The sequence below is a fragment of the Tenebrio molitor genome, chromosome 3, assembly GCF_963966145.1.
Source record: "Tenebrio molitor chromosome 3, icTenMoli1.1, whole genome shotgun sequence".
Lineage (NCBI taxonomy): Eukaryota > Metazoa > Arthropoda > Insecta > Coleoptera > Tenebrionidae > Tenebrio > Tenebrio molitor.
The window spans coordinates 3,456,359-3,467,113 of record NC_091048.1 but is presented as its reverse complement, the minus strand read 5'-3'; the positions used below and the strand labels follow the sequence as shown (position 1 = coordinate 3,467,113).

Here is a 10,755-nt window from a genome sequence, read left to right as displayed (position 1 = left end):
CAGAAGCAACAAATATGTACTCGAAGAATTTATATACCTCGTGGTATTTTTGATATAATCGCGGAGAGCAAACGGTCCCGCCGATCATGGGCGGCGTAGAAGAATAGCGTCGAGGACGATGTCGGGCTTCACTTTCGGCTCTCCCCTTTTTTTTTAATTTAGTTTTTGAATTCAATTTACTTTTCGAGTTTTCCTTTTTTTTCCGTCGCGGCAAGGCACAACCCTTTATTTTTGTTCATAATTATTGAGTGTGAGGAACGTTTTTATTATCAAATAATCAGATTTGTACGTGTGCAGAACAGGGTGAAAATATACAGAGCGCCCAGAAATGTGGTAGCAAGTTTTTCAATTGGTCCCGCAAGATGACACTTTTTTACAGAGACCTTTTTTATGCATGGCAACGCCGCTATCTAAATTGAGATAAATAAATGTCAAGAATTGTCAAACGTAAAACATTCAAATTTAAATTTTATTGAAAATGTTCAAATTGACCACCGTTATGCTCAATGCATAACTGAACCCTTCGAGCAACATCTCGACAAATTTTAGTGCACATATCGGGGGTAAAAATAAAAAATAAAACTTCCTTAACGTATTCTTTTGAAAAAATTCAAAATTTGAATGTTGCAAGATTGAACAAATTTGGCCATGGCCAACTTCATCTAGCTTCCGCTGCGCTCCATACGGCGGTCCCAATACGCCAATTTTCATTGTTGAAATTGATTCTACTAACCTCAAAAAATCGTTTGGTAACTAGCCCCAACTAGCGGAGAAAAATGTTAATAACAATGATTGACGTTTCCTTCAAAAGTGTCATGAAGTTTCAAAAAGATATGAAAATCAAACGAAAATATGTAATAGTCTTGTAAAACTGGAAAATATATAACTATATTTAATACATCATTTACATAAAACAATGGAAAAGGAACAAAAGTCGAAAGTAACGTAATTTTAAAAAGCATAAAGGAGTGATAACTAAAGAACATACCTAAATGGGTGGATAGGTAGGTAGGTATGTAGGTACCTCTTTGGTAGATCCGTAGTATTATAATTTTAAAACCTTTCCATTTATGGGTTTATTGGCAATTGATTTTCTTTTTATGGAATCAGTTTTTTGTGAACAACTATTATTTAAAAGTGGTTTCATCAATAATTCTATAATATGTAACTACAAATTTTGTCTTTATGTGTGTTACAGATAAAGAGGGAATTACGAATTAAATGTGGAAGTAAAATTGTTACGAGTTGTTTGCAAATATTTTCTTGGGCCAAATATGATAAAATTTCTGTGGTGGGAATATCTGCCAATTCTTTAAAAAAACTTACAAACTGATAATTTGGATAAGTCAAACCGCCACGATTTTGAAGATTAATTGAACGTAAAAGAGGACCAGGGGTTGAAAAAGACAATATAGGAAAGAGACAACTGTCGCAGTGAAATATTTCATTTAATTTTTTTACAATATACCCTGCTATGAAAGCAACAGAAGCTGCATATTTGGTGTTACTGCAATTAAAAATAATAATTGGTTTACTTAAATTTCGAATTTTCTCTAACAGTCGAAAGGGTAGTATCAAGTCCGGGTCACATTTTTCCGCCAAACTGACAAAAAAACACGGTTTCCCCATCAACCCATAAAGATTTATGTTAAAAATTTTGCAACAGATGGGACTAGTTACCAAACGATTTTTTTAGGTTAGCTGAATCAACTTTAGACCCTTATTGGGACGGCCGTATGGAGCGCAGCGGAAGCTAGATGAAGTTGGCCATGATTTGGCTTTTCGAAAGTGCCATCTTGTGACACTTTGTGTAAAAGTTGCTACCACATTTCTGGGCGCGCTGTACAGAGTGTTAGGGAATGGTCTCCCAAGAATTTCAGGGTGAGTTTATCAGGGAAAATGTGGTCGAAAACCTTTATACCGCTTTTGGATAAATTGAACCGTTTTCTGAAAATAAAATTGTTCCCTGTTGTTTTAGGACTGCTGAAATATTGCTTTGTGTACGAAAATAGTTATTTGTATAGCAAGGCTGCGAAATCCTACTTTGACGAACCGAGAGAAAAATTGTCGTCAAGGCCGCTTTGCGGCCGAGACAAGACAATCTCGAGGTCGTCAAAGGATTTCGTAGCCGAGGTGTACACAACATTTTGTGTGCAACCCGAAAATTTGTAATTATAAAATGAACAAGTAAAATTTCCTTCACTGTCAATAAAAATAAAGTCGGCCTACATGTCGCCATGTCGCTATGGAAACGACATAAATAAAACAATTCATTTTGAGAAAAATTGGAAAAATGTCGCAAAAAAATTACAACGTTTTTGTTCCGTCTACTTCCCCAGATTGTGCAGTGTCCAATTTAATACCAGAAAAGTCCAAACGGCAGTACGATAAGTGTTACAATGACTTTAAAGAGCGGTGTAATAAAAATAATGTGAAAACGGTGTCGGAGAATGTTGTTTTGGCTTATTTAATGGAAAAATCAAAAACTGTGAAAAGTTCAACTTTATGGAGTACATATTCAATGTTGAAGCTCACGCTGAACATACGGGATGGCATTGGTGTTACGAAGTTTCTGAAATTGGTACCTTTTTTGAAAAAAAATCAGTTGGTTATCAGGTGAAAAAGTGTAAGGTATTGACATGAGACCAGATCAATTTGCTGTATAATCTGCCCTTTTTTTAGGTCATTTTAATCATGGGAATATTAGGAGCCATGCGAAGAGACGATGACGAACTAACCAAAATGTCTATCGATGACATCAAGGATGAACATTCTGTATTAATAGTGGCCGTTCCTGACACAAAAACTGACATAAAACGAACTTTTACTGTCACCAATCCAGAATTTGTAAGATTATACCGCAAATATGCAGCTCTTGTTCCGTGTACTCATCCAGAGTTAAAAAAAGATTATAAATTGTGCAGTGTCGCATTTGAAACCTGAAAAATCGAAACAGCAATATAAAAAATGTTACAGTGACTTTGAGACTGATGTAACAAGAAGAATGTGAAAACCCTGTCGGATAATGTTGCATTGGCTTACCTATTTACTGGAATTTATTTATTGTGACAGGTAAACGTTAAATTCTGTTATAAGTTTTAGGTTATTTTAATCGTGGAAATATCAGATGCCGTGCGAAGAGACAAATAAACCAAAATGTCTGTTGATGCCATTCATGATTCAGGATATGTTACTACTTACTAGTTACTAGATATTTCCCTTTTTGACCGGTGGAAAATTAACCTAATTCATACGTGTCTGTTCTAGATCGATCTTTTTTACCGACTCCCCGACTCATCATCATCAATCATCAGGCGACCACTCCATTTAAAATTGGCGGGAACTTCAAACCGGATGAAAATTCTGTACTAATAGGGGGGCCGTTCCTGACACAAAAACTGGCATAAATCAAACTTTAACTGTACCCAATCCAGATTTTGTAAGATCACACCGCAAATATAGAGATAGATATGTTGTAATTGTGATAATAAATAAATATTGAAATGACTTTTACTTTTACGGCCGTCGTCAAGGCAACGGCTGCGAAATTCAATTTCGCGGCCTGCTCTAGGCACGCGAAGTGCTCATTTCGCGTACGGTTGCACACAAAATCTTTTATGTTTCGATTTACAAGTGATTGCTTGGTAACGATTTGAAATTTACTACTGTCAAAGTCTACACTTTGACTTGAGCTATCTTTTATCCGTCGCCTGCAAAGATTACAATAGTTTACAGCGCCAGAATATTCTATCGAGGAGTATGCAGATATGCATTTTGCGTATGGGGAATGTAGCGGAAATGCCAATGCTGCTGTCCGAAGGTATGCTTATGTAATGGCAAACGGAGGATATTTTAAGCATTTATTATGAATGTTTTCAATACAAATACAAATAAATAAAGTTACACAGAAATTAACGAATCTTATTAAGGTCAGTGCTCGATTTCAAATCCCTTTAGAGGTTGATCGAGATGTGGTATCACAAATGAAGCTGCACCAATAATTTCAGTTCATTGCAGCAATAAAAGGGGACCTACCTCAAGGTTGTGGTGAATCTAGATAAATATTTCGAATATAATTATTGATTTTGTCAATAAAAAATGCAGTCCTGGTAGTTTTTGATGATCTATTATTCAAGGAAAATATTTAAAACCGAAACGTCATTGTGACAGTAGGTACTCGATAAAATCTGACATGAGGCATTGTTGTTTTTGATTGCTAAGCAATTGACTTTCATTACAAAATGTTAACTATTTATTTAATTATCACAACAATAAAATGGTGCAAAAGCTCCCAAACAGTGGGGCACTATTTAAAATGTTTATTTTTAAGAAAACCATTCATGTTAGGAAAAAATGGTATTAAGGTTTTCGACCACATTTTCCTTCACAAACTTACCCTGAAATTCTTGGGAGACCATTCCCTAACACCCTGTATTCATTTCGTTTAAACCACTCGGAGTTTTCTTTCATTCGATTATCACCACCCACCCCCACAATTAGGTTGTACTCTCCAGTAGTCTCCAGTGCATCTCGACCCGAAGTCCCGTTATTTTGGGAAAATTTCACCATCAGGGAAAATAAATAACGTAACACTACCCACTTCCATAATAGCCACTTTTATAAATAAAAACAAAAAAATAAGGAGGGTACCGTGTACCCCATGATTCATTGTTTAAAAAATAAAATCAATAACATTTGAATTTGTTTTATTGAAAACTTACTTCAAAGACTAATCCCTAGAATGCAGACGTACCTACACCGGGATTTGTACATACCTACATACCTACTTGAATTTTTATTGTATTTTAACCAACAGTTCAGTAATAAAAGAATCTTCAATAAGATAACAATGCCCCGTCAAATTGACGTATCTAAATTATTTGCTGAAAAATGAGTCAGCTGTGAAACAAATTCGTAACAACTTTTTACGTATAAACTCTGTTTTGAACACAGCTGGAAAATTAGTTCTTTTTAACACTAATTTATTGCGTAGTCATCAGTAAAAGTGTAATAAAAACAATACAGGGAGATACAGAGACCACAGATTACTCCGTAAAAAAAGAAAATTTTTTACTGTGGTCATTTTTCAAATAACTCTGTATCTTTGCAGGTTTCGTTAACTTTTGTTAAGCACATGTCAAGAGATCATTGAAAAATATAATATTGCTAAATATTGTTTACCTTAATTTATAATTAAAAAAGATATTCGGATACGCACCATGTATGTACACCTGTACATTTTGAATGAGGCAAAATGGTATTTACAAAGGAACATATTTTGGAAATGGTGAGTGAGTTTATTACGCTGATGCTCTTTTGAATTAGGTATGTATTTACTTTTGACAACGATTTCTTAATGGGCTTTATGTGGAGACTGATTTTTATTAAGTTTTGCGTAATACAGTAGGTACAATTATTCCGAGAGCATCATTATTGACATTTTTTAAACATAAAAAATTCCACGGAAAGCTTTGAAAGTTTCTGCATAAAAAAATCATCTTTGTACTTTTTTCGTATCTTGAATAGATTTCAAGACATTGGACGTTGAAAACGGAAAACTAACAAATATCTAATTACTCCTAATTGTTACAAAGTTTGTAACAATAATCTTATCGAGCTTTTTCAAAATCTCATATTTGGTAATTAAAAGATTTATTAAATTATTGCTTCATGAAGAATGGAATTTGATTATGTATTTAAATGCATCTCACTAATTCTGCTTCGATTAATTGAATTGTGATTCGTCTCCGTCGTTGAGAAAATTTTTCATAAGTCTTTCGCCCCGGAAAGTCTTCAAAATCAATTCCCTATTTAATTCAAAATTACAGATCAGTTCTTATTTTACTTAACTAAAGTCCAATCATTTTGTATTGAACTTTTCAAGGTCAAATAATTTAAATATTGGCACTGTAATTATGTTTTGTAAATAGTGACATGCATATAACCAACATAATGTGATTAGCAATGCTCAATTCAACGTTTACGGTGTTTACCTGAATGTCACTATTTACAAAACATAATTACAAAGCCAAAAAATAAAATTATTTGACCTTGAAAAGTTCAGTACAAAATGAATGGACTTTAAGTACAGTCGTTGACCAAAATAAAATAGGACAAAGTAAATTTCGATTGTGTGATTCGATATTTTTGCGAAATCCATCTCTTAGGAAACAGAAGTGTCAAAAATAAAAAAACAATTCTGATAAGTGTCATCATTCGACAATATTTCAAAAACTCAGAATCATTCATTTGAACAAAATGACAGTGACGAGATGACAACTGAAAAAACACAACCTAACTTTTTGTAAATCAATCGTCAAGTCAAATCAAGTTGTAATCTGAGACACATACGCGTCAGTTACACTACACAAATTTTTGAATTGTGAAACTGTCTAAGGTAACACTTTGTCCTATTTTATTTTGGTTAACGACTGTACCTATACGGAGTCATTATAAATGATTGTCTCATCGCAGTAGGCATTGATGACGTACTTAAATGTGCCGCAAGCTTTATAACATGAGTGAGACTAGCATCGCCGATAGGTAGCGCTGCTGGCGGTAGTGTAAATTTCAAATTTGTCTACTAGTTTGTCTAACGTTGCGCAGCTAGCGGCACATCCCAAATTTGTGTGGGTTTTCAACGCCAACTACCATGAGACAATCATTTATAACGACCCTGTAGCTGTTATCAATATAAATTTATCAAATATTTCATTTGAATGTGTTCAGAAGAAGCAAAACTGTATACACGACCGGCACATGACGTAGTTCTAAATTACATTCTACGACTTTATGATAATTTAGAGAATAATTTAAATATTGAATTAAAGTAACGCTTAAGGTATAAGATTATATGGCCCTTTAAAAGTATTTGGCCGCAGATAAACGTTCCTTTTGTCGCAATTGCAGTAGGCGGTCAGCCCAGCCATAAATCATGCTTCAAGCAATTCTCTGTTGTGAATTCCAGAGCCGGCCTCAAAACAAATGCTTACCGTCGAAATTATATTTATTTATTAAATATACAATACTATTACAAATCATCTTTACCGTTTTCAAGACACAAGTACTAAAGGGAATTTCGTTACAATAACAAAATTTACAATAAACAGCAAAAACATCTTCTATCACAAATTTTTAATCCCTGCCCTGAACGAAAGAAAAGGGATGCAGCTGCACGAGCCAAGACAACCATCTTAACGCCAATATTGGTTTCCATTATTGGGATAATTTTAGTGCTGCCATATAATCTTATACCTTAAGCGTTACTTTACTGAAAAATTCAAAAAATATCATGTAAGGTGTGTTGCCTGACTAACTCCTTATCAATGACAGTGACAGAAGACAGAATTATCACAGGAAATTATGTCGTCAAACACTTATATCACTTATTTAACTATTTAATGTATAAGAAGTTACAGTAAATAACTTAAAATGGCATTGATTAAGTTTCCACTTCCTTCCATAGGGACACGTCTGCGAAAAAATCCTCTTATTGTAGGATCTGTAAGTTCTTTGAGCTGAACATTTTTGAGGTTATAACACATTTCATTTTCAGGTATTTATAAGAAAGACATCTACTTCAAGGTGAATATTACCGTTTAGGTTGCGTTAACGGTTATATAATCGAAAGACAAAGAATGTAAATCGGTAGAACTTGTTTTACATCAAATATTAACCCCTTATGATGAGGCCAAATTCTTAACAAACTTTTGTGTTCATTCAACTTGCTCTTACTTGCATTAGAATATTGCAGCTTGTCAAAAATTTTCTAATTTGCACTCTTAAGAAAGTTTGGATCTCAGTTGGTGTGTCTCAGGAGAAGAGCTAATAGCAATAATAATGTTGGGAGTAGTTCTGTATTGTTTGTATTTCTTATATGTATGTTTATTAGATTTTTTATAAACTAAAACATGTTTACCACTTTAAAAGAAAAAAAAAATGAAGAAAACATACAGGAGTAGCTATTTGCATGTGTAACAATAATTGCGTTCAAGAAAATGACAAAATATATAGTCCATTAACAAAATAAGTAAAATTTCAACAATAAACGCTAACAGTAAGTTTGTACAAGGTCACAGCGTTGTAGAAAAGAAAATGAGTGAATAAAAAGTAATGAACTAAAAAACTATTAAAGTTTCTGTTATATTGGATAAAATTACACACAAATATTTTTATAGGAAGGTAAAAAGAAAAGTGCATATCTTGTGACAGTAAAATTGAAAGCATAGATCATCACAGCTTTTAACATAATTTCAGAATTAATTTTATCCTTTTAGAAGAACAAACAATGAAATATCACAGTCAGCCTTCATCGAAAAACCCCTCGAAGACCCCATCATAGTGGTATCGGAAAACGACGACGTCGACATCATCGGGCCTCCAGACTCACTTTCTAACCTTCGCCCCGTCACTAGAAAACGATTATTCCGCGAGACAGACTTACAACGCGAATTGCGCGAGATGCAAAACGCGACCCAGTTATGGAATCAAGAGTTTTGGGCCACTCACAACACAAATTTCAATCGAGTAAATTCGCGCTACTTCAAATGACCACATTTAAAGCAATCACGATTTCAGAAGCGCCAAGAGTACATAGACAAACATCAAGTTCCAGGCGAAGAGACGCGTCAGTTGTCTGCAGACGAGATGAGCGAGTTTTACAAGAGTTTCCTCGACAGCAACTGGAAGACTCACCTGAAATACAACGCCGAGTGGTACAAGAAAAATTTTGCTTTGTTGTTCCTAGCACTGAGGGTCAGTTTAGAAAAGAACATGTACAAAACTAGATAGTCTAAGTTTCAAATTAGTATTAATTTATTGTAAATAAACCATAAAGAAGTCTGAGATCTAGTCGCCTGTTGTGTCAAATGTCACAACATTTCATCATGTCAAGTCTTGTTGTGTTATTGTTAACGGCAATTTTTGCGTCTTCTGGAGCTGTTCCAAGTGAAGTCGTTGTGAATGACGCTGTTAACGTTGCAGTGCACTCGACTGTCGATCTGAGAAGTCAGTTGGTGCATCAGAAGAATGTGATCGCGTTGAAAAATCTAGGTCCTGCCGATTTGAACAGTTACTTCTTTGCTCTCAACGAACCCGAATTGCGTGTCGTAGTCTTTAACAACGAACACGGACGCAAACTGCCCTTCAAAAAGATAGAATGGGACTCAAATTCGTCGTTTTACGAAGTGACCCTAGACGAAGACGTGAAGCAAAACGAGAAGTACAAATTGTCTTGCATGATAACGTACGCGAATAAGATCACCCCTGCTGTAAAAAAACGCACCTTTGACGAAGACCAGTTGGTGAAATTTGTAGGGAACGTACGATTTTTTTCGCCCTACCGTACCATCTTCCACCATGTGGAGTACCTGTTGCACGACCCTTTCCTGGAAGTGTCTAAAAACGCGACACACTTGGAGAGCACCAAGATCACGTACATTTTCTACGACACCCACACGTACGCCGTGGACAGAGTGGTGATAGTGCTGGTCAAGAACGACGCTTTCGTTGTCGTGAAGAACATCCAGCGGTCGATCGACGTCAGTCATTACGGAAAAATCCACGTCCAGGACGAAGTGGTTATCGAGAACAACGGTGAGTCCTCCCTCGCGTTTGTTCAATTCTTGCTGACGTCGTGACTCTAGGTGTGAGACTCGTGGGTCCCTTCTCTGGGGGCAAAATGAAAGCCACGACCGGTTGGTTCTACACACATTTGCCGGCCTGCACGGAAAATATCAAGTTCTTCGACATCTTGGGCAACAACAGCAAGACGCAAGTATACCATTTCATCGACTACATCACGTTGAAATTTAACACGCGTTATCCACTGCTGGGGGGTTGGAAGTCGTCGTACGTTTTGAGCTACGACGTGCCGGTTCACGAGTACGTCTTGATGGATGAAGAGCACTACTCGCTGCAGATGCGCGCTTTGGATTACGTGTTAACTGACGTGGTCATCGAGAGTGCTGTCGTCAAGATTAAGCTCCCCGAGGGGGCTCAGATAAAGCGGGTGATATTACCGAACAGTTTGACTTTGGAAAATGAAGGAGATGGTTCAAATCCTGACGAACAAATTATCGTCCTGAAAGGAGTCAATCTGTTCGAAAACTATATTTCGAATGTCACCATCAATTACTCGTTTAATCCTTTGTATATGCTCCGCGTGCCCCTCGTGATCAGTGTTTTATTCGAGGGTGCCTTTCTCGTGGTTCTCGTTGGAAAATACTTTGTATTGTAGTTTATTTGGTTTATTGTTGTTGTCATTTAGTACATTGCAGAACGACACAAGTTTCGATTCACTGTTCTTCGCAAGGCTCGCAGACACATTCTAGTTCGTAGTCGTCGTCGATAATGTCGACAGTTGTGGAGTATTGTCGATGTATTAACTGAAATTGTAAACAAATACAGTCTTTGAGTGTGTACTTCTCGATAATTATTTAAAGCAAAGTTATCGGAACAAATGATAACTGTGGTAAATGTGAGGTTTGGTGAACCATTAGTAGTTACATTGAATACTGATTGTAAAGTTGTGACAAAAAATGAACCGAGCCGTCGGCGAGACGAGTTTGTGAATACATGATGCAGATCTCGTGTGAGAAGCTGTCACGTGGGTAGAAAGTGACTTAGTGACTCATCTAGCGAGTCGTTTGTTATTGAATGAAGTGGTAATGACTAATGACACTGTTAAAATTTCAGAGTGGCAAGTGGCGAGTTTGTGATGGCGTTTTGGGATTAGCTACTTTCTTTAGCAAAAAC

At 35.9% G+C, this 10,755-nt stretch overlaps 3 protein-coding genes and 2 long non-coding RNA genes across 13 annotated transcripts in view; 2 read left to right on the top strand and 3 right to left on the bottom strand.

Moving 5' to 3' along the window:
* Window positions 1–1,989: 1,989 nt before the first annotated feature.
* On the bottom strand, window positions 1,990–3,606 carry LOC138126438 (uncharacterized). The gene is made up of 2 exons (XR_011157815.1): window positions 3,043–3,606; window positions 1,990–2,939 (listed from the first exon to the last, which is right to left on the bottom strand). It is a non-coding gene; the product is annotated as an uncharacterized lncRNA (long non-coding RNA).
* Window positions 3,607–3,846: 240 nt separating this feature from the next.
* On the bottom strand, window positions 3,847–4,375 carry LOC138126440 (uncharacterized). The gene is made up of 2 exons (XR_011157818.1): window positions 4,036–4,375; window positions 3,847–3,989 (listed from the first exon to the last, which is right to left on the bottom strand). It is a non-coding gene; the product is annotated as an uncharacterized lncRNA (long non-coding RNA).
* A 2,990-nt stretch (window positions 4,376–7,365) lies between these two features.
* Window positions 7,366–8,844, top strand: Coa8 (Cytochrome c oxidase assembly factor 8). Of its 2 annotated transcripts, none has more exons than XM_069042219.1 (4): window positions 7,366–7,503; window positions 7,556–7,584; window positions 8,280–8,526; window positions 8,578–8,844. In XM_069042219.1, the coding sequence occupies exons 1-4, from the start codon at window positions 7,432–7,434 to the stop codon at window positions 8,788–8,790; spliced, it is 561 nt and encodes a 186-aa protein (XP_068898320.1). In that variant the 5' UTR covers window positions 7,366–7,431; the 3' UTR covers window positions 8,791–8,844. The 2 variants fall into 2 exon arrangements, with proteins under 2 accessions (XP_068898320.1, XP_068898319.1); XM_069042218.1 differs by having other exon boundaries at window positions 8,277–8,526.
* LOC138126415 (GRIP and coiled-coil domain-containing protein 2-like) overlaps window positions 8,793–10,755 on the bottom strand; it is a 32,020-nt gene continuing 30,057 nt past the window's right edge. For 6 of the 8 annotated variants that reach the window (XR_011157806.1, XM_069042195.1, XM_069042198.1 and 3 more), the window contains one exon: window positions 8,793–10,385. Coding sequence is in view for 5 of the 8 variants with exons in the window: in XM_069042195.1 (XP_068898296.1) it covers window positions 10,296–10,385 (90 nt within the window). In the remaining 3 variants the exon portion in view is untranslated. The remainder of the gene's footprint in view (window positions 10,386–10,755) is intronic. The other 2 variants (XR_011157805.1, XR_011157804.1) reach the window with 2 other exon arrangements.
* On the top strand, window positions 8,868–10,421 carry LOC138126418 (dolichyl-diphosphooligosaccharide--protein glycosyltransferase subunit 1-like). The gene is made up of 2 exons (XM_069042200.1): window positions 8,868–9,594; window positions 9,645–10,421. Exons 1-2 carry the CDS (start codon window positions 8,868–8,870, stop codon window positions 10,235–10,237), a joined length of 1,320 nt encoding a protein of 439 aa, XP_068898301.1. The 3' UTR covers window positions 10,238–10,421.